Below are 27609 nucleotides of genomic sequence, written 5' to 3'. Positions count from 1 at the left end.
ATTGAGCTTCACACAAGAACACAAGCACCCTCCATTCATGCGCAAAGCTACATTCACACAAATGTAGGGCGTGCATGCCAGCCATTCATACAAATGGAGTGGTGTGTATGTGCGGTTGCCTGCCACTCACATGCCCAGCCCCGCCGGGTTGGACTGTCAAGCTGGAAAAGTTGGGCACCGCTGTTCTAGTCCAACTCTGGTTCAAACAGGTGACCGTATACCTTTTCAAACAGATAGTGGTCCAATCTCATATTAAAAACCTCCAATGATGAAGAACCTACAACTTCTGAAGGCAAGCTGTTCCATTGATTAATTGATCTCAGTGTTAGAAAGGTTTGCCTTAATTCCATGCTGCTTCTCTCCTTGATTACTTTTAAATCATTGATTCTTGTCTTGCGCTCTGGTGCTTTGGAAAATAAATTGACCCCCTTTTCTTTGTAGCAGCCCATCAAATACAGGAATACTGCTATCATGTCACCCCTAGGTCTTTGTATCAGACATCTTGGGGAAATACATAGCACATCATTTGTACACTGTCATTACTCTAACACAATTTATTGCAAACACTACTATGTGAGCACTGTATGTTTTCTGACCATCAACACAGCTAACAGTGATTGGTTTTTTTTAATGTGGGAAATTTTAGTCTAATTTTAGACTAAAATTAGTGTAACACTTGGGTTTTAGACTAATTAGTTTTAAATTTAAATGGGATTTCAGATGTTTTTATTGTGTTTTATATGTTGTAAGTCGCCCGAGTCCTCGGAGAGGGGTGGCATATAAATCCAATCAATCAACCAATAACAAAGCATACCAACAGAGATAGATATAAACAACAATACATTTATTACAATTGAACAACAATAAAACTTACACTAAAGTTTTTGCAAAAGAATGAATACAACCGCTGCTACAGAAAGTGTATTGAAACATTAGGATGGTTCTATGATCAAGGGTAATCAGAGCAAAAGTGACTTCTTCCTTATGGCAGGACCCGTTTAAAAATAGACCATTAAAAAGAGATAAAAGAAACAATTCACCCAAAATGCAAACCGGGAATTTAACCCCCTTATACAGTATATTGAAAAAAAAACCTCAGTACCATAGCATAAATAGCGAAAATGTGTAGAAAGATACCATAACAATCCTATCAAAAACATCCAGAGGGAAGGACTTGGGGTTTTCTTGACTTCCCTTCTTGGTGGGTCTTCCATCCAGAGATCGAAATAATGCAGAGCGATTCTCTACGTACATAAACTCCAAAAGGTAAAAAAAAAAATTCAAAATTACGTAGTGTATAAAACGAACAACGCCTCGGCTTACAGCTTTTAATGCCAGTTTCGGGGCTCTCGTTGCAATCCTGCAACCAGTAAAGCAAGGGTCCCCAAACTTGGCACCTTTAAGACTTGCGGACTTCAACTCAGAATTCTACAGCCAGCTATGCTGGCTGGAGAATTCTGGGAGTTGAAGTCCGCAAGTCTTAAAGGTGCCAAGTTTGAAGACTTCTGCAGTAAAGCTACCGTATCAGACGTCTTCCGCAATTTTTTTTTTTAAGTGGTGCAATGAGTTTAAAAAAAAACGAGTAAAAAGCCCGAGTAAAAAAGTGTAACGAGTAAAAAAAAAAAACCTGTGCCTACCGTCCTTGTCCTACTGTCCTCTTTTATCGTTACTTTTTACTTATGCTATTTTTATACAAATATCCATCCCGGCCATTGGCGATCATCCGCGTCAATCCAACCTGGTAAAGCGAAATAATGCGCCGCGCTTCTGGACGACCACCCACCCACCCGCTCCTCTCCTTGGTGACGTCACTCGCGCAGCGCCCAACTGCCACCCCACCACCAGCTGCGGTACGGCTGCACCGTCACCTCCTCTGCGACAGGGGCCGCTGTCAGTCGGGATGAATCCTGCCCTCGGCCGCCGGATGTTGCGTAGCTACTCGCGGCCTGCCTTGGCGGTATCGCTGCCTGGGGTTTGCGGTGTGGAAGAGTGGGGACTGGGGGAGAGAGAGAGAGGTGGTGGTTGTGTTCGCCGCTTGAAGCGAAGGGTCATCGGGGGAAGGAAGGAAGAGAGGGGAGGGGGCGGCCGGAGGAGCAGACGCCGAGGAGGCACGATGCCCACCGTGGAGGAGCTGTACCGCAATTACGGCATCCTAGCCGACGCTAAGGATACCGCTCCGGAGGTGAGACGCGACTGGGGTTTTGTTTTGGGAGGGCTTCTTCGGGCTCTGGCCTAAGCGGGGCCGAGAAGGGAAGCCCCCCTTGCCCGTCTCTCTTTTCAAAAGCTCCGGGAAGCGTCGCCTTGGCCACCAAAGGAGCCGTTAGGTCGATCCAAGTCACCGCAGGCCGGGGGGAAATCTCTCCTCCTCGGTGTTCGTTTTGTTTACCCACGTCCAGCTTCTCATTGCCAGTTTACGAAGGCGAGCGCCTTTGGAGGCTTATTCCCAAGTGTGGGGGGGGGGGGCAGCTGATGGAGATGGCTGCTCTCGTTTCTTTCTCCCGCGCGTTGTGCCAGAGGGATAGGATTCAACTTAAAAATATATAAATAAAAACAGTCTGCCCAATTTTGCATAAACTTCCCTATTAGCAGAGACCCTAAAATCCTGTCTTCCCTCAGTCTTTTCCCCCTTCCCCCATAAGAAAGTTGCTGTCTCCGTCTTTAAATGGTTAATTAATTAATTAATTAATTAATTAGAGTTGGAAGAGACTTTGTAGATCATCTAGTACAGAGACAAATTTCCCATGGCGTTCAGAACTAAAGCTTCTATTCTGGCACCTTGGAACATATTTTTACAATGGGACCAATCAGGCATTTACAGTAGGGGTGTCCCTCTGACCTTCCTGCCAATCATCTTAAAAGCTCTGTTGGGAGAACTGGTGCTAGACTGATGGTGGGCAGGGGCGGGGGTCGTCACAACATGAGGAACTGTATTAAGGGGTCCCGCACGGAAGCAAAAAACTGAGCCGAAAAGCGGGCACATCTGAGCCTCCACGCGCAATTCTGCTACCTGCCCTTGTGGACTTCAACTCCCAGAATTCCTGAGCCAATCGTGCTAGCTCAGGAATTCTGGGAGTTGAAGTCCACATGTCATAGAAGAGCCAACTTTGTCTACCCTGATGTAGTCCAACCCCCTGCTCAAGCAGGAGACCCTATACCAGAGGTGGGCTGCTAAGGTGGAACGGTGGTGACGTGTGCTCACCCCTGTGGCTCTGAGTGCCAGCGGAGTCCAGCGCAATTCAGCTGTGCGGAGTTCAATCGCGCACGGAATTCAATCGCGCACGGAGACTCAGATGCACCCGCTTTTCGGCTCAGTTTTTTGCTTCCGTGCGCGACTCCTTAATACAGTTCCTCATGTTGTGGCGACCCCCCCCCCCCGCGCCCACCATCAGTCTAGCACCAGTTCTCCCAACAGAGCTTTTAAGATGATTGGCAGGAAGGTCAGAGGGACATCCCCACTGTAAATGCCCGATTTATCGTATTGTAAAAATATGTTCCAAGGCGCCAGAATAGAAGCTTTAGTTCTGAACACCATGGGAAATTGTCTTTTCCCATGGCCTTAGGTCACCCCTAGTCATTTGACTCCCAAAAGAGTCCCGACCCCGTGGTTGAGAATACCATTATACCATTTATATCAGTGACCGATTAGGTCCCACAGAGTTGGCCTTCTCCAGGTCCAGGTCGACTAAACAATGCCATCTGGTGTGACCTAGGGGAAGAGCCTTCTCTGTGGCAGCCCCGGCCCTCTCGAATCAACTCCCCCCTAGAGATCAGGACTGCCCCCACCCTCCTTGCCTTTCGTAAGCTCCTGAAAATCCACCTATGTCACCAGGCATGGGGAAATTGATATACCCCTCAGCTATTATGATTTATGTATCATAATTTGGGTTGTATGATTGTTTTTTATTATAAGGGTTTTAAATACTGTTTTTAATATTGGATTTGTACTCTGTATATTGCTTGTTGTGAGCCACTCCAAGTCTTCGGAGAGGGGCGGCATACAAATCTAATAATAAATAATAATAATTCTTAACTGTATAAAGGCAGCAGACATTTTCTGGTTGCTTAGTACATAGAGAATGGTAAAAACACTGCTTATGGAAAGATTGCATTAAATTGCTTGCATACGTATATTCATTATTTCATAAGCTAACACTTTAATATGCTATCATGAATGGGAGCATATTACAGTATCAAAAGTACAGTATCAAAAACCATGACTAGCAGTAGAGCACTTAATCATAAAATGTGATACTTTCAAAGTACTGTAATATGTCTCTGTTATGGTAAATGTTTAGTCAGAAATGGCATAATCTATAAATTGTTAATAGATCATTTGCTTATGAGAAAATTTTCAGGCAAATTTATTTATTTATTTATTTATTTATTATTTGGATTTGTATGCCGCCCCTCTCCGAAGACTCGGGGCGGCTCACAACAAGTGAAAAAACAATCCAATACATAATCCAATTAATTAAAATATTTCAAAAAAAATTTAAAAAACTCTATACTAACATACACACACACAAGCATACCATGTATAAATTCAACGTGCCCAAGGGGAGATGTTTAGTTTCCCCATGCCTGACCGCAAAGGTGGGTTTTAAGGAGTTTACGGAAGGCAGGAAGAGTAGGGGCAGTTCTGATCTCCGGGGGGAGTTGGTTCCAGAGAGTCGGTGCCGCCACAGAGAAGGCTCTCCCCCTGGGGCCCGCCAACCGACATTGTTTAGTTGACGGGACCTGGAGGAGGCCCACTCTGTGGGACCTAATCGGTCGCTGGGATTCGTGCGGCAGAAGGCGGTCTCGGAGATATTCTGGTCCGATGCCATGAAGGGCTTTAAAGGTCATAACCAACACTTTGAATTGTGACCGGAAACTGATCGGCAGCCAATGCAGACTGCGGAGTGATGGTGAAACATGGGCATACCTGGGTAAGCCCATGACTGCTCTCGCAGCTGAATTCTGCACGATCTGAAGTTTCCGAACACTTTTCAAAGGTAGCCCCATGTAGAGAGCATTACAGTAGTCGAACCTCGAGGTGATGAGGGCATGAGTGACTGTGAGCAGTGAGTCCCGGTCCAGATAGGGCCGCAACTGGTGCACCAGGCGAACCTGGGCAAACGCCCCCCTCGCCACAGCTGAAAGATGGTTCTCTAATGTGAGCTGTGGATCAAGGAGGACGCCCAAGTTGCGGACCCTCTCTGAGGGGGTCAATAATTCCCCCCCCCAGGGTAATGGACAGACAGATGGGATTGTCCTTGGGAGGCAAAACCCACAGCCACTCCGTCTTATCCGGGTTGAGCTTGAGTCTGTTGACACCCATCCAAGCCCCAACAGCTTCCAGGCACCGGCACATCACTTCCGCCGCTAATTTTAATTTTTCATTGTTTACTTTAGCTCTGCATTCATAGAATTCTCTCTTTTCTAGCACAAAGATGCTTATCAAATTATCTTGGACGGTGTTAAAGGAGGTGCTAAGGAGAAGAGATTAGCAGCACAGTTTATTCCAAAATTCTTCAAACATTTTCCTGAGTTGGCAGATTCTGCTATAAATGCTCAGTTGGATCTTTGTGAAGATGAAGATGTTTCGGTAAGTGCCTTTTTCTTTTCAAAAGGGAAAATGCAGTTGTAAAATCTTTTTAGGTTATGGTGTAGCTGTTAAGATTGTTAATAATACTCCATTCCCTGTACTATTATTTCTGCTTTCTGTTATTTCTGTTTATTTCTGTTTTGCATAATTAAAATATATACAACAGTTGCTGAATTACATCATAAATCTACTAATAGTATAACATGCTAGTGCTGATTCATTAAAATCCTAAATATTATTCATGCTGGATTTTATATTGTGATGATCCTGATGCTGAATCTTCTGTAATTAAACATGTATTATCCAATTGTTCCATGTATGTGTTTTTTTGTTTATAGATCCGGCGCCAGGCAATCAAAGAATTACCTCAGTTTGCTATGGGTGATAACCTCCCTAGGGTAGCAGACATACTTACCCAGCTTCTGCAATCAGGTGAGAAAGATTATTGTATTATTTTTAGTAAAAGGCATGGTTAAATATTCATTGCTATAGCTTTCTTGCTTCAGCTTTCTTACTGTTTTCTTATCAAAAGTTGTACTGTTATATTTTTGAAGAATTTCTCTTCCCTTTATTCTCATTATTTGTCACATTATTCCTGGGTATTATATTTTCCCATAGAAAATATGATATAAGGGATATTGTGGTCTAAAAGATAGATGCTAATTTTGAGTATTAGCACTGCTAACACTAACTACATAATGGAGAAGAAACATTTGGATAGAGGACTCTTTACAGCTTTAAATTCTTTCTTAGGTATTATCTATATAATTATATGGTCACTAAAAATCAACATCAACTTGATAGAATATAACCAGTTAAGAAATTGTGCTTAAGAAACTGTCTTGGAAGTGCACCACAAAAGCTAAAACTCATATTAATAGCTGCTTATTTTTTTAAATCATGATGCCTCCAAGTTCAGTTCTATGTTTGTGCCTGGAACAAAATGAACCTTTTTCTTTTATTCTTATTGCGGTCATATACTTATATACTTGGTGTGTGTGTGTGTGTGTGTGTGTGTGTGTGTGTACATGCAAATACAAATCATTTTTCTCTGAATTTTGTATTTTCACTGGCTTGATTTCTTTGTAAGGGTTTTTCCTGGAAAACCCTTTGTGTGAAAATTCTTTATTTCCTGAATTTACAGTATTTGGCTCTATTTAACTTAAAAGAATTTGTGATATTTTGTTCTCTTTATTTTTAGATGATTCTGCAGAATTCAACTTGGTTAACAATGCTTTGCTCAGTATATTTAAGATGGATGCTAAAGGTAAAGGATGTGTTTTATATTAAAATATTTAACGTTATCTTTTTAAATACAGTGGTACCTCAGTTAACAACCACAATCCGTTCTGGAAGGTTGGTTGTTAACCGAAATGGTCGTTATGCGAAACAATTTTCCCCATAAGCAATAATGAAAAGGAATTTAATTGGTTCCCAGTCTTTATTTCTTATGGGGAAAATTGAAAATTGAGGATTTTTTCTCTCCCCCCCCCCAATTGTCGCTCACTCCCGCCCCCCTCTCCTTACCTCTTTACCTCTTGCCTTTCTGCCTTCGTCCCCTCGCCAGGGGAGCAGCAAAGCATCACTTCAGCTATGACAAGGCAGATGCTGAGTTTGCTGATCCCAGCGGCGACTTCTCTTTGAGGACACTGGCTGTGGCGGCAGCTTCTTTTCGGGGACAGCGGCGGGGGCCTGGGTATGGACATGATATTCCCACCAGTGTCCTCAAAGAGAAGCTGCTGCCGGGACCAGCAAACTCAGCGCCTGCCTTGTCATAGCCGAAGCGACGCTTTCTGTTCCCCTGGCGAGGGGACAAAGGCAGAGAGGAAAGAGGTAAAGTGGGGTTGGTGAGGGACAATGGGTGTAACATTTCGAATAATAACCGAAAATTTCTGTTCGGTATGTCAATTTTTTTTCAGTATCCGAAGCAAATTTTTGCCGAAATTTTTGGTTGTTATCCGCAAAGTATGCTAACCAAGGCGTTTGTTAACCGAGGTACCACTGTATTTTGAAATAAAATACATGATTGCGTGTACTTTGTCTCATAAAATAGGATAATCAGAAAAAAAAGATATGGCAACAATGAACAAAATTAATTGCAAGGAAAAGAGTTCAATGCTTGCACTATGATAGTTATTTAGAAATATAATACAAATCAGCTAGAAAGTTATACAAATCTTAAAGCTATACTTTCTATATTATTTCAACTTACATATAATGTAAGTATAAATAATGGATTGCATCCAATTGCTATGTCTCCACAATATTCAACTCCACTTCAACAAAGGTGACTCGGATGTTTACAAGAAAAGTCAACAAAATTATTCTATTTCTCCCATATTCCCCTTTTTAGAATCTGCTGAGCAGATTTAGGATAAAAGCAATGGGCCAGGCCAGCAGTTTTAAAAAGGGGAAGCTTGCAAGGAGAGAACTCTTTACATAAGCAAGTGCCCTCTGATATTGTTGGATGTAGCTTTAAATGTTTAACAAAAAGTTCAATTTCTTTCAGTTGTAAACAAATGAATGAATGTCTTTATCATTGTTTTAGGAACACTCGGTGGTTTGTTCAGTCAGATTCTTCAGGGAGAGGATATTGTGCGAGAAAGGGCCATTAAATTCCTCTCCACAAAACTCAGAACAATACCTGAAGAGGTGCTAACAAAAGAAGTTGAGGAGCTAATACTGACAGAATCAAAAAAGGTGGATATGTTAATCTTGTTAAATGATTGCAAAAATTTTATAAGCAGTATGAACTGTTGTACTGCATTTTGAGTGGAAAACAATTAAATTAACGATAAGCCATTCTAAAAAAACAGTTGGTGTTAATAATTATATTTTGACATTGGAAAAGAGATGTTTTCTTTCCTGAATCATGACTTCCTCCACTCAGTTACTCAAGGCCTGTACATCTCCCATCTAGACCATTGAAATCCATTCAAAAGCTTCAGCTGGTGCAAAATGAGGCAGTGACAGCAGTCTTTGGGGGCCCTAGATTGGTCCACATTACACTTCTACTCCATGAACTTCACTATTGGTCTGCTTCTGAGTGCATTTCAAGATGTTGGTTATGACCTTTAAAGCCCTAGATGGCAAAGGTCCAGGTTACACGATGAACCACATTCTGCTGTAACAAGCCAGGCCTTGTGCTAACAGAAAGATCCTATTTTGGATCCCATCAGTCAAAGAACTCTATCAGGATCCAGAGGCAGTGCCTTCTCTACTGTAGCACCTGTCCTTTGGAATATTATTATTATTATTATCATTATTATTTATTAGACTTGTATGCCGCCCCTCTCCGAAGACTCAGGGCGGCTCGCAGAACACAATACAAAAACAATATGTGTAAAAACTATAAGCTTAAATCCCATTACATTAAAAAGCAGTCAATAACTCAATCACATCCACACATAACATTTAATGGTCAAAACATTTAATGGTCAGAAAATATCTTACCCTCTAAGGCAGAGGTAGGGACCATAGTCTTGGGACCATAGTTAGGACTTGTGGACTTTCAAATCCCAGAACCCCTGAGCCAGCACCCTCCTATCCTTCCACAAGAGCCTGAAGACTGCCAATTTGCCTGGGGATCAAATGAGGGACTTACACACTGGTGGTAGCTGCTGGATTGATTGCAGACTCCAACTCTCCCTCCCCCCCCCCCCTTGCTCTCTGCTCTCTACCCATCCATCTTTTTATGATCATATTCATGTATACTCATTGTGTTGTTGTTGTAAGCTGCCTAGAATAGCACCACAGCAAAATAGGTGGCAAATAAATTTAACAAATAAATAAAGCCTACGGAGAGGGGCGGCATACAAATTTAATAAATAAATAAATAAATAAATAAATATAGCATGCATGTGTGTTATTTTTACAAATGTTGAGTACAATATAGGTGAACATGATTTTTTTCCCCAATGGGATAAACTTTCTGTTCTTTTGGTTTACCTTGCAGTTTCCATATGAAATTCCATTGTTGCAGAATGGCATAATACAACTTAGTTAAGCTTATATTGATTATTTTACCACATCAAAGATGATATGCTATGTTATCTAAAATTAATTCCATACTGTATCAAAATAAGATCTGGCGGGTTTTTCTTACTTGTATTATAATTATAAATAACTTATTCCAAAGACGGAATAGCATGATTGCTCGCATATGTATGTATGTAACATATTTTTGCTGATAATGAAAAGAGAGACTAGTGTTGAATTACCCTGATATACCCAAATATGGGAGGGAGCATATGCTTCTTTTTTGCCTCTCGTCCTTTTCAGGGGTCATATCCAAGGCAGTTAAATTTTTATAGCTGACAAACTATATTCTATATGTGTAACATATTTTTGCTGATAGTGAAAATGAAGGGAGACTAGTGTAGATGTATTTCAAGCTATTTAGCTCTCTTCAGCTAGCCATACCCTTACTGGGATTTGAATCTGGGCAGTCTCCTAGGTTCAAATTCAACAGAAAATATAAAAGAAGACAGTAGGACAGGGATGGTAGGCACAATATATATATGGGGCGTGCATAAGGACCATCCCTGTCCTACAGTCCCATTGTTTTCTTTTATCATTACTTACTACTTATGTTATGCTTATACAAACTACAATCCTATACTTGTTCAACTAGATAAATAAAATAAAAATAAAACATGTGTTTTCGTAGATTTTCATGAGTATGGGTATGTAGGTCTTGGCATATTCGGGTCTTTTCCTGTGTAATCTTACACGGGAAAAGACCCAAATATGCCATATACACATGCACCCACACACACATATACCAATTGTTTCCGTTGTTGTGCAAAATATTTCAGTTTCAGTATCCCCATTTTGTTGAATAACAGTCCAGACCTTGTTCTTATTGTTGCAAGCGTATTCAGAATCAAAACAAGACCATTCTGAGGTCAGAACACTTTTCAATGAGATAAAAATCTTGCAAATTCTTAAGGTTTAGAATTGAAAAATGTTGGCACACTCTAATTATTATAGTTTATATAGCATTAGTTCCCCTCTTAACAGTATTACATATTTCACATTGAGACGTGCCAATGTTTTTTCTTTTTCTGTTTTGGTTAACATCTATTCTGAAAAAGAATCCCTTGAATTTATTACTTTTGTGAGACCCTTAAGCTCTCATAGGATTGTAATTCCTATGCCCTATAATTCTCTGTGAAATTAACAGAGTTTTTTGTAATACTAACACGTTTTTCTCAGTTTGACTCCATGCAATTTTGAGTCTAGTTGATTCTCTTGATCATTAGCCTTTCATTGGAGGATACAGTTGTTTTAGTTGAGCCTAATAAAAATATTACCATAATTTAATACTACTGTTAAACAGCACAACAGTAAAATTACCTGCCTAAAGGTAAGAACTTTGCTTGCCAGCACTATCTTTTGCAAATTGCTTTCTCATGTTGTAATGATACTACTATTACTTGTAACCACTGTAATCAGACATTCAGTATGATATGACAAGAATATAATTAAAATTAAAATCTTTGCTTAGTTATTGACTGGACTTTGAATAAATTAACATTATGCAAGAGTACTATTAGGCTAAATGAGCAGCCATTTAAATACTGAGTACATTGCAAGTAATTACAAAATCACTTATAGGATAAAGAAAAGGAATGTGCAGATTTTTCCCTTTCAAGTGCTATGTCCTTTATTTCCTGCTTTCTTGTATTTCTTCAGGTGCTTGACGATGTGACAGGGGAGGAGTTTGTCTTATTCATGAAGATACTTTCTGGCTTAAAAAGCCTTCAGACAGTAAGTGGGAGGCAACAACTAGTTGAACTAGTGACTGAACAGGCTGACCTTGAACAAACCTTCAATCCATCGGACCCTGATTGTGTGGACAGACTCTTGCAGTGCACCCGCCAAGCAGTTCCACTGTTTTCTGTAAGTATTCATGTTAAGGAATGATGTGTCTTTCATGCCAAGTCTAAATAAAACCCTAACTGACATAGTTGGAGTGAATGCAGATAATCCTCACTTAACAATAGTTTGTTCACTGGCTCTTCAGAGTTACTCATGACCATTACTGTGACAACCCATTTGGGTTCTTAGCAAATGGCTTGCAATTACAACAATTATAGCCTTTCACAGTCACATGACGGCATTCGCAACCTTCATTGCCAGCTTCCAATAAGCAAAGTTAATGGGAAAGGCAGCAGGTCACAAATGGTAATCATGTAGTGTGCATAACTACAAGAGGTTCGTTTAACAGCAGCAACCATAACTCTTGGTGTGGCCACGTCAGGCTTTGTGACCAGATATCTTAAGAGACAGAAAAAAATGTAAAGTGGGGACTACCTGTATTCTATAAGGCAGGCCACAGCTATGCATACATTTCTTTGGGAAAAAATGATTTGTCGCTGAAAGATGTAAAAGGGTACATGGGCAACAAAGTATACTGCTCAAAAAAATAAAGGGAACACTCAAATAACACATCCTAGATCTGAATGAATGAAATATTCTCATTGGATATTTTATTTGCACAATTATTCCATTTGCACAGCAGCATGTGAAATTGATTGCCAATCAGTGTTGCTTCCTAAGTGGACATTTTGATTTCACAAAAGTTTGATTTACTTGAAATTATATTCTGTTGTTTAACTGTTCCCTTTATTTTTTTGAGCAGTGTAGTACACCTTCTCTACTAAGAAAAAATACCAAGTGGAAAGTGGAAAATATAATCGGTAAACAAGAATAAAAGATTCAAACTAAATTAAGATTGAAGAATAACAAATAATAACACCTGGGCTGTCCATGATAATAATTACTTCTACTCTTGTGGTTACAGAACAGTAATTCTGTAATATGATAGCAATTGTCCCAGATCAATAATGCTGTAATGGGACACTGCAGGTGGCCATAAATGCGATCTGGTTGGCAAGTGCCCAAATTTCGGTTTTGAGCGTGGAGCAGAATGACCATCAGAATTTAGAATCCGGCTTATAGGTATCCCCACAATATGCAAGGATTACCAATAAATGCATTCCATCGAAAATGCTAAATATTAGTAGTACCATAATACACCCATTCTTATAAATATTTTCCTGAGGGAGAGTCATATTGATAGTGTTGCTGAAAAGTCTTTTAATATTAAATATTTGCATATTACTCACTTTTGGAATCTGCTTACTTATATTACTCTGCTTACTCTTACATACAGTATTTAGGTGCATTTTATTAATTGTACCTGAACTAAAATGATTTATTCTACAATACTTTTATTTAAAATAGTTTCAATTAAATTCTTTACAGTTTTATGGGATCTAGCATACAACAGCTAAAAGAGACTTGATACATTCTTTTCTTAAATGTTCAGCTTTCAACTTCAAAATGTCATGTTTTCCTTATACCGGTAGTTATTTTACTTTATCAAAGTTTGAACTTTATTATAGGTCTGTTATTCGGTTTTATAGATGAAAATGAATGAAATATCAGCTAGCATTTTTCCCCTCCAAAATACAGTACTAATTTACTGGAGTATGAATAAGTAGTTTACTTGCGGGTGATTTTTGCCTAGAGGGTGGTTAAGTGCAATAGCGTTATAACTGTGCATAAACAGTAATATCAAAATAAGTTTCCCAAATGTTGAAGTTAATTCATTCATCGGGAAAAATAAAGCCAGGCTTACTTGGTAATAGAGAGTTGTAACAACCATATTCATACATTTTTCCCAGTGCTAATATTTTTGCAGTAATAAATGCTGTTCTGATTTGCCACAGAAAAATGTTCACTCTACAAGATTTGTGACTTACTTCTGTGAGCATGTGCTGCCAAATTTGAGTTCTCTGACCACTCCAGTTGAAGGCCTTGATATCCAATTAGAGGTAAGCTAATCTGAATATATCTGACATGGCTAGAATTAGTTAAGGCTCTCCCCAAGCTTGAAAGCCTTTCTAGGAGCCTGGGCAGGATGAAAATGGCCTTTCCCACCCCGGAGGCCAGAAATGTCCCGTTTCTAATTTCTTCAAGTGACCTGAGTTCACGTGTCTACTGATATAACTCTGCGTGCCATTTGTGGCACGTGTGCCATAGATTTGCCATCACGGATCTAAGGTATACTGCATTCAGTAAGCAGGCTTTTTTTTTTTAACAAATCAGTGTTTTTATTTATTTATTTATTTATTGGATTTGTATGCCGCCGTTCTTCGAGGACTTTTATCAGCTTCACTTAATTTACATCATAATCGAGTGAGCAAGATTTGTTTTTCAATATTGTCATCTTAAACAGTTAAAAATCTTCATTTTTACTTCATTTTCTAAAGATAGAATTTTTCTTTTTTTAGGTACTAAAATTACTTGCTGAGATGAGTTCCTTTTGTGGGGACATGGAAAAGTTAGAATCAAATCTAAAGAAACTTTTTGATAAATTACTGGTAAGTATATTCATAATCTTAGATACATTATATATGTTCATAATTAAACTTAAATTTATGATTGCTGTTCCAGAAGTGCTTTTTTTCAAGAGGCAACTGAGCTTCCTAGGATGTTGGGTTTTTTTAAGATTGGAGATAGGTAATGTCATATCCCTCCCCCTCTGTTGAGAGAGAGCTGTTCAAATTTGACATAGGTGACCTTTTTACCTGCTCTGATTTTGGACAGAGAGGATGCTATTTTGAAAGAGAGGTTAAAGAGGTCATCTATGTTGAAATCGAACAGCCCTCTCTCGACGAGGGTGGTGGGGGAGGGATATGACAGCTCCAAGAAAGCTCCACACCAATTTGCACCACTTAGGTGACCCCGATGACACAGATAAACCTCCAGATGACCTTAATGGCCCCCTAAAAGAATGCAAATGTCCTTCTGTCTGCAAGGAATATACATCCTTCCATTCCCCATCATCCAGTCAGAGATGAAGAAGCTGCATGGATGAGAAGCAAAATGTCTTCAGAGAAAAACTAGAAAGTCCAGTTGCCTCTTGAAAAAAGCACCTTTGGGACAATCATGACCTGGATGACTAAGAATCTCCATAGACATTCTGATTGTTATATAAACATTTCAGGAATTAAAACAGTTCTTGAGGTGCTAACTGGACAATCAGTGTTGAACTGTGTCATAATAGCTAATTATTTTAGTGGATTAGTTATATATAAGATGTGTGTATGTATAGAATTTTTGTGTATAAATTTATAACTTGTATAATACATTTATATAAAGTTAAATAGTAAAATATCCTGAATTTCAGTTTTCTGTGATAGTGCAGCATCTAAAAAGTAAATGATTGGCAGCTTGTAGGACTTACTTTTATATTAAAGGGTAGTGGTCCATGTACTGCGGTAATACACAGTGACCAAAGTATTGATTCTATTAGTCACTTCTACTACAGAGTCAGAATTTTAAGCAACTTTTAAAAATACATACTGGTACATAAAGGTATGTTGATATAGAAATAGCAAGAAGTGAGAATTAAAGCAATTTTCAGAAATTGGAAAGAAGAAAACTGCATATGAAATATAAAAGAATTGAAAAGCCTCTGCTACTCAATCAGACAAGTAGGGAAGACTAATAAACTACTAGGAGAAATGCTGCCAGTTATTGTACAAGGATGCTGGAATGGAATTCTTTATTACCATAGCAATCTTATTTGTAGATATTTGTTTAAAAGTACTTTCAGATGGAATCCAGGATGTTGTTCTTTTGACCAGTGCTATTCTTTCAATAGAATTAAATCCCTTATGCATTTGTGTATTCAAAACTCTGCTTTTTGAAATTTGGTATTTTTGCTCTTAGGTGGGAGAGTAAGAAAACAACAGAAGGTTCAATTTATAAATGAAAATGTCAGATAATGTTGGAAATAGCTCATTGCATATAATTTATAATAATTTGAAATACGTGAGAACTATTCGCTGAACATAAATACTATATAACTTGCATTTCTACTTCTCAGGAATACATGCCACTTCCTCCAGAAGAAGCAGAGAATGGGGAGAATGCAGGCAATGAAGAGCCTAAACTACAATTTAGCTATGTGGAATGCTTGTTATATAGCTTTCATCAACTAGGACGAAAACTTACAGATTTCCTAACAGCAAAGTTGAACACAGATAAAGTGAAAGACTTTAAAATCAGGTAATACTGTGCAGGCTTTATTAGAAGGAAAATAGTATGTCCAGATTAAAAATATGAACTATTTTTCTGTGTTGCAAACAAATTATTTTTATTTATAAAAGAATGGTCAAAGTATTTGAAAGGGAAAGGTAAAAAGAGAAAAGTATAGTACATAGCCCAGAACTACAAATTACAATTTTAGATGTAATTGGTTTAATTGTGCCCTCTGAAGAATCAGTGTTGTGATTTTACCTGTGAAGAAATGCTATTGAATTCTGAGAAAAAATTAATGTAATTATGGTTAAAATTATTTCAATAGCCTTTTCTCCACTGTAAGCTTGAGTATTGATTTCATTTATCTCAGAATTAATTATCACACATTCTAGGTCTGGACTTCTAAACAGCAAAGCTGCTGCTAAAGATTTGGGTTCTAAATAATACAAATGAAATACCTTTTTTTCTTTTAAAAAAATAACTTTATTCTGTTTAGCACCCATTAAATAGTTAGCAAACTGAAAGCAATAGCCAATAGATTTTCTGCAAAGTATTCTCTGTATGTTAATTTCCCATAACTTTTTAAGTCAAAATTGTACTGGACTAATGCATGTGGACTGTCTCCCTAAGCCTAGTTCCCAAACCTAATGCTGCTTTTATTAACAAGAAGAAAAATTAATCTAGTGGACATAAAAAATATAGCCAGCAGGTGAAGATACAATGTCAAAGTTCCTATTAAAAACATTTTTGTAGGTTTCTCAATGACAGACTAATGTTTCTGGAATGCTATTATTGCCCCATTACCTTTAGAGTACTATTAATGTCTTAGTAACTTTTTATATTCCAAGTTAAATAGTATGACTTGTGAATGTAATAATATGATAATTAAGTGGAAAAACAAAAAAAGAAAAATCTCTAGGTTTGCCTCGTCATGGATATAAAAGACCTTTGCGCATTCATATTGTCAGTAAGTTAGTAGTCAATTTCATTTGATTTATTCTTGTTTTCCATAAATATTCTAATTTAGCTGAGTCAGTGTCTGCAAAATAGCTGAGTAGACTAAGATTTTTGCCAGGTGGTGAACTAAGATGTTCAATATGGAGATTTGTGACTTACTGCCAAGCCATAATCAAAGGAACTTAATGGCTAGTTTAACTGTTTCTTTCCAATATACATCCAAAATTGTATTAGACAAAGACAGAGACTATATAAAAATAATTTATCCACGTTCCCATGATGATTGCAGCCATTCTTGATTGTCCATCGAATATGCAGAAAAACTAGAATTTCAGAATTAAAGCTAAGATATTTCTATGATAAAATAATGTGGCTGCACATTATTAAGAATTCATAAAATTCTTCTTTTAATCAGCCAATTTTATTATTGAACAGCATTGGACTTCATTGTTTAAAATGTTGCATACATTTATATCTTTGTACATGTTTCCTACTACTACAAATTCAGTGTTCAGAGGTTTTTATGACAGGCAATCTAAGTTTCTTTTTAGGTGGTCAAGTTTGTTGTTCTTTCTTTCCTAAGATTAAGAAGGCTGTAGGTTTCACCACGTAGTCCTGCATAGTTTTATATTAAACATTTCTCTCTTCTAGATTACAGTATTTTGCTAGAGGACTTCAGGTTTATATCCGGCAACTTCGTTTGGCACTCCAAGGCAAAACAGGAGAGGCACTGAAGACAGAAGAGGTAAGTCTTTGAAAACTCTGACCTTAAATGAGTCAATGTGCATTGTAAAACCTGATGGACTCTTATGTTACTTTCAAGTTCTTGAGTTCCTTATTGTTTTATCTGGATCAGTAGTCACAATTTGTAAACTCATAACAATAAAAAAGATATGATGTGTTACTCCAAATGACAATTACTTGGTTCATAACACTAGTATATGAATTTTTCTCTGTTTCCAAAAGTACTCCAAAAGTCTACTTGTTAAAGAATCTTCTGCATAATAAGATATTAAAATCTGACCAAGAACATTGATGCAGATCAGGACCCTGTCTTTCACTGATAAAAGAGTCACTCAGGATAGCAAGATGGGTGGCATATAAATTAAATAAATGCACAACTGAACTGTGAATTAAAACAGAATTATCAAGGTTAGATACTCAGAGGGAGGGAGGGAGGAGGAAATTTTGTTGATTTTACCACCATAGCATGTGGAGAATCTTCCAGAGTACAGCAGTGTGTTGTTTTCTTAGTTTTATCATTTCAAGCAATTCAATCAATGTCAAGAACTACTGTAAAGGTTGTAAATAGCAAGCTTCTTAGCACAATATTTTATAGCTGTTAGATAGCCATATCATAATTACATATTAGTTGCAGATTATTAACATGGTTTGTCAAGACTTCTGTGAGTATGAAAGCTTCCAACTAAAATAAAGTGTTTTATTCCTATTGATAAATAATTAGTACCTTCAGTGCCAAAAATTGAACTGAGGAAAATAGCAGAGGGTATTTCAATGTTTAAATCATATAGGTGTATGATTTCATAAATAGTCCCTGTTCTTTTCTTTTCAGAATAAAATTAAAGTGGTTGCACTAAAAATAACAAACAACATCAATGTTTTAATTAAGGTAAGTGTCAAATGTTGGGACAAAAATATTGACAAGCCTACTTTGTCATTCTATTTGAGCAATATGCAAAGCCTGTGACAAGTATTATGTTTATGACTTTGAAATCAACATAAGGAGAAAATGAGGTGGTTACATTTTTTTTAGATGTAGACATTTTCATCATTCTAAAATATGAGCCCTTCAGAAATCAATTGTGCTTCTTTTTATAATGAGACTTTTCCAGAAAAGTTTTTCATCATTCAAGAAATGTGATTTCAGAAAATTCAAAACAGACTTATTTTGCTTCTAGGATCTTTTCCACATTCCTCCTTCATATAAGAGTACAGTTACACTCTCCTGGAAACCTGTACAGAGGTCTGAAGTTGGGTAAGATAACAGTGCATGATCCAATCTTTTCCTTACAGTCCAGAGAATCTTATTGTCTTTCATAATGCTTTTGATGAGCAGAGAAAAGAACTTACCAAAATATGGAGAAATGAACTAACTTTTGTGCAAGATGAACCATCTGATGTGTTGGTGTAAAATATGGGTGGCAAAGTGTAAATGCAAAATTGTAGCCCAATGGGAGGGCATCAGGAGGTGTTCTGTGTCTTTGTGGTGTTGTGGGTAGAACAAGTGTTCAGACTTTTTAGGAAATTGGGAATTATAGGATATGGAGATCTGTAGTAGGCAAATTGCCTATTTCCATTCTTAAAACTTAAAAAGATCCTGGAAAAATCATGTCTTCAGATTTTGGTCCATTTTTCAAGGTCTCCTGTGGAAACAGTTTGTCTCCCCAACACAATCTATTCTATTCCCAGGTTTATTTTTTTACAGGAAAATAGCGCCATTAAAATTCAACTACAGTGATACCTTGTCTTACGAACTTAATTGGTTCCAGGATGAGGTTTGTAAGGTGAAACGTTCGTAAGACGAAACAATATTTCCCATAGGAATCAATGGAAAAGTGATTAATGCGTGCAAGCCCAAACTTCACCCCTTTTGCCAGCTGAAGCACTCGTTTTCACGCTGGTGGGATTCCCCTGAGGCTCCCCTCCATGGGAAACCCCACCTCCGGATTTTGCGATGCTGCAGGGGAATCCCAACAGTGCGAAAATGGGCGCTTCGACTGGCAACGGAAGTCCGGAGGTGGGGTTTCCCAGCAACGGAAGCCTCAGCGAAATCGCATTATTTGCGATGCTGCAATTTCGCTGAGGCTTCCCTCGCTGGGAAACCCCATTCACAGGCTCCCCTCCACGGGAAACCCCACCTCCGGATTTTGCAATGCTGCAGGGGAATCCCACCAGCACGAAAACGGGTGCTTTGGCTGGCAAGGAAATCCGGAGGCAGGGCATCCCAGCGATGGCAGCGGGTTCGTAAGGTGAAAATAGTTCAGAAGAAGAGGCAAAAAAATCTTAAACCCCGGGTTTGCATCTCGAAAAGTTCGTATGACGAGGGGTTCGTAAGATGAGGTGTCATTGTATTTTGTGTTACAGAAGAAACATAATTACTGTACACCAGAACTGCCTTTTGTTTTAAAGTAAACATGTTACTGTATTGCTTTACATCTTCTAAAATAATTTTCCAAGAAAACTGGTGATGTAGTCACTTTCTCTCAGCCCTAGGAAGGAGGCAATATCAAATCATTTATGAAACAACCTTGCCAAGGAAACTTCAGGGACTTGTCCAGGCAATCACAAAGAATCAAATATGATTGAGCTGGAAAAAAATATACTTTTTCATTGTCATTGACATATTCCAAAATTGAACATTAAGAATCTTTGAATTTTTATTGTCCTCTAATTATATTGGCCCTGACTTTTTTTTTTAAGGCAAAAACGAGCCAGTGAAGATACATCTTCAGACTCACCAGCAAAAAAGTCTCAAGCTGGCCCCAAAAGAGATGCTAGGCAGATTTACAATCCACCCAGTGGGAAATATAGTAGTAACCTGGGTAATTTTTCATATGGTAAGTATTACAATCTTAATACTATTAGAGTTCTGTCTAATTGAATGTAACATCTTATCACGTCCGATTTTGCAACTATGTGGGTTCGATTGGATACTTCATTAGGGTTTTTGTTTTGGTTTTTTAAAATATTTTTATTGATTTTATACTGTAATATAAAACATACAACATATAACAAGTGCTCAGTGATTGTGCCCACCACTAGACAAACATTCATTAGGGTTTATTATAGGTTTTACTGTTCTTATTACTAATTATTTGACTTGTTTATTGTATGTATTATTTATTGTTGTAAGCTGCCCAAGTCTCATTAGGATTGGGCAGTATAGAAGTCATAAATTAAATTAAATTAAAATAAATTGAGAACAATCAGTGTGCATCCTGGAGCTGACACAGGGCAAAGTCTCACGTGCCCTCTGATATGGCTACGTGTGCCACCTGTGGCACATGTGCCACAGGTTCACCATCATGGGTCTAGTCTGAAGCAGAACAGACCAGCTGTTTTTTAGACTGGAGCTAAACTTTTAAACTCAGTAACCATTATTACTGAGTAGAAGCAGCCCAGTTTACTATTACAAACTAATGTTTTTTCACAGCATATTAAAAATAAAACATATACAGTATATTAAAAAATACCCCATTAATGATAGGTTAATTTTATCACATTTCTCTAGGAATGGCTTTACAGGTAGTCCTCAATTTATGACCATAATTGAGGCCAAAATTTCTGTTGCTAAGTGAGATAGTTGTTAAGTGAGTCTTGCCTCCTTTTATGACCTTTCTTGCCATAGTTGTCAATCACTGCAGTTAAGTTAGTAACTTAAGTGAATCTGGCTTCCCCAGTTTATAAAATGGACATAGATACGTTTCCCTGTTGCTTGTCAGAAGGTTGCAAATGGTGATCACCTGATCCTCAGACATTGTAACTTTTGCACATGAGCCAGTTCCCAAATATCCAAATTTTGATTATGTAATTATGGGGATGCTGCAACTGACATGTGAACAACTATCATAAATCACTTTTTTAAGTGCCATTATAAGTTGAGGACTACCTGTACTCGGAGCTGTTGTGATTCTTATTAATTTTATTAGACATTGCTGTGTTCCCTGCACACAAATTGTCCTCATGTAACAACCAAAAGTGGGTCTTTGAAATGTGCTGTGAAACAATGCACTTGTAAAACAATAACAATAACAAAAGAGTCATGTGGCCGTGCCAACTTATGTTACAGTTCTGGTTACCATTTTTTAAGTAAATCAGATGTGACTATGATTTTCAACTTCCCACTTATTTCCCCATTGACTTAGTTGAAGCCAGCAATGAAGGTTGCAAATGCTTGCTGCAGGGACATCTCAGCTTTGAGGATTACTTGTATGTGGCTACATAAATGAATGTAACAGTGAACTGTGCATAGTGATATTTGTTTTGGATTAAATTGGATATTATTTGAGTTGTTCTCTGAGAAAGAGGGGTGGTTTCTAAATATGGTACATAAATGAAAAAAAAATAGTAATGCCTGCTATTCTATGTCAAACACTTTAAAATGCACTGGGACATAACTTTTTATTTTCTTTGATTTCAGAGCAGAGAGGTGGTTTCCGTGGTGGACGAGGAAGAGGATGGGGTGGACGTGGTAATCGCAGTCGTGGAAGAATCTACTGAAAGCATTTCCAAAGTCATTACTATATGGCTAAAGCATCTTTCAAGTTTGAAGGATTGTCTGTAGGGGGCTATGTTGTCTAAAAGACTTGCCTTCTGCAAAAGACTGGTTTAAATGTTCTTACACCTTTGTATGTATGATCTACTTTTCTAATGGACAATAGACTCGGTGAAACAACTGTATTTTTGGATGTTTAACAGCTGGTATTTTGAGTTTGTGTTTGTTTTTAAAGCGTCTTCAAGATTTATTCAGGAAAAAGCATGGGTGTTCAAGCTGAAGCTGCTTCCATACAGATGTTACATTCATCTATAAATGTGGCTTATAATACAAAGTGGAGTCTGTATAATAATAAAATACTAGATAATGAGTGGAAATGTTCTAATTGAAATGAGTAGGAATTTCTCTTCAAACTGAATCATATTTCCATATCGGAAAGAATTATATTGCAAAAGAGTAGTACTATAAGCCGCCAAAGGCATGGTTCATTGACTGAATTATAAAGTGTGCAACAAGATAACATGCTGTTATCTTAAACAAATCCAATCATTTCTGGAGAAACATGTTAATTTTAACATTATCCTGCTCTTCTCCATATATGGTTATACAATGTGTATTGCAAATTGATTTTTTTTTTAAAGTTTTGTACAAATGTGTCTGCAGAGACAAAAAAAATCCAGTGAAAAATAAAATGCTAGAATTCAGTCCAGGCAAGATGAATTCTGTAGCAAATATTAAGGTGGCTAATTAGTAAACTGTCTCCTGTTAATAAGATGGGGGTTTTTTGGCCTTGAACAGCTGTTTCTTTTCAAGACAGTTAAATGAGAGTTTTAAAATAAGTAAAATTACAACTTATTTGTACTTTGGTTTTAAAAGAATCCTTACAAATATCTTCCAAAATAAAAACCTCCTTATGATAGATATCTTCAAAACTTTATTTAAAACATTGTACTTTATCAAATGCAGTTGCTTCAGTGTTTGACATTTAACCTTTAGAGAATTTTTTCCAGTTTTGTTTTTGGACTGAATATTGTAAGATGCAGATGATGGTATAAATGTCTGAAAGGAGTAAAAACATTGAAATCAATCCAGCTAGAGCTGGATTTAAAGAACTGCACATTCCTTCTTAGACCCAAGCCCTTTTTTGGAAAGCATAACAGAGTCAAATATTTGTACATAGACATTTCTGACAACTTGTAATGTGTATTAGCTAAAATTAGTTTATAAAATGGACAGATATACATTTCTTTAGGTTCTGATGATTCATTTATCCTTCTCTGATATAGAAGTGTTGAGCAAAATGATACAAGTTAAGGATCTGCTCTACATTTGTTGTATTCATAAAGCGATTTTAAAATTTTCAAGTTGGATTGAAAAAAGGATTCTAATTTGAAGGGATAATTTGTGTCTCCCACTAAGCTATTATACTAAAAACTGACGAGTTCAAATCACAAATAGTGGATTAGACTTTGAAACATTTTCTATTAATTCATTATATTGGTTATTTGAACTGTCAAGTTTTTAGAAACCTAGCTTTTATGGAAATTTAACTACTTTTACTACATATAGTTTAGGTAGGGGGCTGTGTTGAGTAATAGGTTGACACTATAGGTCTCGAAAATGATGTGCAAATTGTCAATTAGAAATAGCTCTCATTTTGTGTTCAAAATGCAGTGAATTATTTTGGAGACACCCTTTAATTACTTTTTATTTGTAAAATTTCCTTTATTCTTTTGCAATAAATCCATTTTGTAATTTTGAATTTTGTTAGTGATTTGTGGTTGTTTATTTTTTAATGATATTGATAAACCCTGCAGAACAAATTATGAAGCCCTTGATCTCTGCACTTTCAAAATAGTGTAAATGTTAGCAGTGTTTAGGTTTCTTATGAATATGTGACCATGTAAAAATACAAATTATTTAGAAACAAGCACACTTCGATGTTTCTGCTTTTGTTATTGAATTCTTAAGACATTTCACAGTTCCCTTCTGAATAAAACTAGGGGAAGGGGCACCTTTACCAAAGTTAATTCTTGAAACATTCATGGATTTCCAACTGTCAAGCAGAAGCAACTAATTATTTTCCTCACACAATCTACTACTTATTCTTATTCTTATTTAGATTTGTATGCCGCCCCTCTCCGAAGACTCGGAGCAGCTCACAACAGCAAACCACAGTACAAATCCAATGATTAAAAAACAGTTAAAACCCTTAGTATAAAAACAGTCATACACCCCAAACCATACATAAAATGGAACAGCCAGGGAGAATCAATTTCCCCATGCCTGGCGGCAGAGGTGGGTTTTTAAAAGTTTGAGAAAGGCAAGGAGGGTGGGGGAAGTCCTGATCTCCGGGGGGAGTTGATTCCAGATGCCGCCAGAGAAGGCTCTTCCCCTGGGTCCCGCTAGACGCCATTGTTTCCTCAACGGGACCCAGAGAAGGCCAACTCTGGGATCTAATTGGTCGCTGGGATTTGTGCGGCAGAAGGCAGTCCTGAACGTGTTCTGGTCCGGTGCCATGAAGGGCTTTATAGGTCATAACCAGCACTTTGAATTGTGACCAGAAACTGATCAACAATCAATGCAGACAGTGGAGTGTTGATGTGACATGTGATATCTGGGAAAGCCCATGATTAGTGATGGGTGAACCGAACTCACACAATTCGGGTCCATACCGAATTTTGCGGTGTTCGGTACGCAGAACACGAACACAAATTTTTTTGAAACTTTGGGCAAAGTTTGGGGTTGTGTTCGGCGTTCGGAGCTTTGACATCACCGGCAGGTTGCTAAGGACACCAAGGTGATCACTTCCTGGATTCCATGGAATAAACATGTTTATTTTTACGTGAAAGGACCACTCTTTGCAGCGCCGCTGCGGCGTCCTTTTTTGTAAAAATAACGTTTATTTTTACGTGAAGACCTCCCTTTGAAGGAGCTGGGGAATCCCTCCTACGAAGAGATTCAAGGGGCAGAGCCTTGACATCACCGGCAGGTTGCTAAGGACGCCATGGTGATCACTTCCTGGAATCTCTTTGTGGGATTCCCCATTCAGGTTTGGTTCGGGTTCTGCCGAATTTTGCCTAAAGTTTGTCCGAACTTGCCGAACCCGAACACCGTTGCGTTCGCCCATCACTACCCATGATTGCTCTTGCAGCTGCATTCTGCATGATATGAAGTTTCCAAACTCTCTTCAAAGGTAGCTCCATGTAGAGACCGTTACAGTAGTCGAACCTCGAGGTGATGAGGGCATGAGTGACTGAGCAATGACTCCCGGTCCAGGTAGGGCCACAACTGGTGCACCAGGCGAACCTGGGCAAATGCACCCCTCGCCACAGCCAAAAGATGGTTCTCTAATGTTAGCTGTGGATCAAGGACACCCAAGTGTCTCTGAGGGGGTCAGTAATCCCCCCCTCCTGGGTAATGGACGGACAGATGGAATTGTCCTTGGGAGGCAAAACCCATAGCCACTCCATCTTGTCAGGGTTGAGTTTGACACCCATCCAGACCCTAACAGCCTCCAGGCACCAGCATATCACTTCGACTGCTTCGTTGACTGGACATGGGGTGGAGATGTACAGCTGAGTATCATCAGCATACTGATGATACCTCACCCCATGCCCCTGGCATTAACTTGACAAGCTAGTTAATATTTGCTCATTTGTCAGGGATGGACCTCAACAGGACTTTTTATTTGGTTCCAGTACTCCACAGCTAATGTATAGACATCAAAAACAAAAGGCAAGCTGTAAAGCATTTGTTTATTGTAAATCTGGTCGCTATCTGGTGAGGGAAGCTATAAGTACAAAGGAATTTGAATAGAGTTGGAAGGGACCTTGAAAGGTCTTACTCCAGCCTCCTGCTCAAGCAGAACATGTACCATCTCAGATAAGTCCAGTCACTTTAAAACCTGTAATGATGAAGCACCCACGATTTCTGGAGGCAAGTTGTTCCAATGGTTAATCGTCCTTACTGTTAAGGAAGTTTCTCCTTAATTCCAGATTGCTCCTGTTTGATTAGTTTCCAACCATTATTTCTTGTCCTACCCTGTGGTGCTTTGGAGAATAATTTGACCCCCTCTTTATGGCAGCCTCTCAAATACTAGAATACTGCTATCATGGCACTCCTACAGAGCCTCCGTGGCACACTGGTCAGAGTGCAATACTACAAGCTACAAGGGTCGCCCAGAAAGTAATGCACCACATTTTTTTTCTTCAACATTTATTGAACACAATGAAACTTATACACAAGAAAGAATGGTGTTTCTTCTACACTCCCTATTTTTCCATGTAATCTTCATTCCATTCTATGGCCTTCCTCGAGTAAGAAACAAGGTCATGTATGCCCTATCGGTACCACTCCATGTTCTGGTCATGAAGCCATTTCAGGCTTCTAATGGCCTCACCCTGTGCCCAGCAACTAACCGTACGTCTGTCGACTGCAGACTCCATAAATTTTACACAAACATTTATGAACGTTTCCAAGAGTTTCTTTCTCTAAAGTGAGAAATTCAATGACAACACGCTGCTTGCAAGGTCCATCATTTAGACACCATTTCAAAACACTGCTGTAGCTACGCTATGTCTGAAGAAACAAAATTTACACACATACACTCCTGACAATCCAAATAATGTACTGTATATCTAAAATTTCATATTTGCACCATTATTGTTGGCTAAGGAAAAAAATGTGGCGCATTACTTTCTGGGCAACCTCTTACTTCCCCTGATCACTGGCTGCCAGGAGTTTGGCAGGTCGAATCTCAGTAGGGTCAAGGTTGACTCAGCCTTGCAAGGTCGCTAAAATGAGGACCCAGATTGTTCAGGACAATATACTTAACCTCTATAAACCACTTAGAGGGCTGTAAAGCACTGTAAAGTGGTATATAAATCTAAATGCTATTGCTAAACCTTTTCTTTAGACTAGCCCAGGAGTAGGCAAAGTTGGCTCTTCTATCACTTGTGGACTTCAACTCCCAGAATTCCCGAGCCTATCATGCTAGCTCAGGAATTCTGGGAGTTGACGTCCACGTCATAGAAGAGCCAACTTTGCCTACTCCAGAGTTAGCCAGACCCAAAACCTTGCAGCCTTCTTCATATAGTTCAGTCTTCAGGATACATATCAACATTCCTCCGCCAAAAAAAAAAATGAAAAAAAGGAATTGGGCAGGACTCGTTTCCAAAACAATCCATCGGCGCTTTTTCCCCCAGCAGTTGCCCGATAATTACTCGCAGTCCGAAAGGAGGCCAACTCCCTTGGCTGAGCCAACGGTGACTGCGCGTTTTCAAGCGCCGCAGGGCGGGTGCAACGCCGGAGTTAAATTCCCCTCACCCTCCGCCAACAAAAAGGGGCGTGGAATCTCGTTGGGCTTGAGGGCGCCAAAGAGCTCCGGATTGGCTGCTGCCTCTGAGCTGCACGTGGAACCGCAGGACGGGCGAGGAAAACAAGCGACAGACCACGCCTTCTCCCTTGGCGGCAACGCCCTCTCTTGCCACATTCTTCCTCCCGCCTCCGATACTCCTCTAGAGATTTTTTTTTTAAAGCGAAGAGTCGCCATCCTACTGCCATCATACACGTTACACGGAACACTCCCGCCGCAGTTTTTCATCCTCGCGTCAAAAACAGCGTGCGACCCCTATATGCATACATGTCTGCTCCCCAATATCGCGTCGCTCGAACTCTTCCTTTTTAAAAACAAAAAGACCCTCGTTAGGATGTTGACAGAGTGCGTGAGAGAGACGGATGCATTAGCTTCTCCAAAATGGCGACTTGA

General features: G+C 38.7%; 1 protein-coding gene across 1 annotated transcript; it reads left to right on the top strand.

The window, feature by feature from the left end:
• The first annotated feature begins 1921 nt into the window (after positions 1-1921).
• On the top strand, positions 1922-23601 carry API5 (apoptosis inhibitor 5). Its single transcript, XM_070760746.1, has 14 exons — positions 1922-2182; positions 5426-5587; positions 5926-6019; positions 6789-6854; positions 8136-8287; positions 11285-11491; positions 13327-13431; positions 13891-13980; positions 15492-15673; positions 17255-17348; positions 18177-18233; positions 18523-18599; positions 20045-20181; positions 21765-23601. The coding sequence occupies exons 1-14, from the start codon at positions 1925-1927 to the stop codon at positions 21842-21844; spliced, it is 1761 nt and encodes a 586-aa protein (XP_070616847.1). The 5' UTR covers positions 1922-1924; the 3' UTR covers positions 21845-23601.
• Positions 23602-27609: the final 4008 nt, after the last annotated feature.

The sequence above is a fragment of the Erythrolamprus reginae genome, chromosome 1 (genome assembly GCF_031021105.1).
Source record: "Erythrolamprus reginae isolate rEryReg1 chromosome 1, rEryReg1.hap1, whole genome shotgun sequence".
In the NCBI taxonomy this organism is placed as follows: Eukaryota; Metazoa; Chordata; class Lepidosauria; order Squamata; family Dipsadidae; genus Erythrolamprus; species Erythrolamprus reginae.
Note: the sequence above shows the minus strand (reverse complement) of the source record. Positions and strands in the feature narration are given on the sequence as shown.

What these genes read in the sequence shown, in the direction of transcription:
- API5 (XM_070760746.1), top strand. Translation starts at nt 1,925, where the DNA reads ATGTTGCGTAGCTACTCGCGGCCTGCCTTGGCGGTATCGCTGCCTGGG. An exon ending in ACATCAATGTTTTAATTAAG is followed by an intron (nt 18,234 to 18,522) that starts GTAAGTGTCAAA and finishes TTTTGCTTCTAG; the next exon opens with GATCTTTTCCACATTCCTCC. An exon ending in CCTGGGTAATTTTTCATATG is followed by an intron (nt 20,182 to 21,764) that starts GTAAGTATTACA and finishes CTTTGATTTCAG; the next exon opens with AGCAGAGAGGTGGTTTCCGT.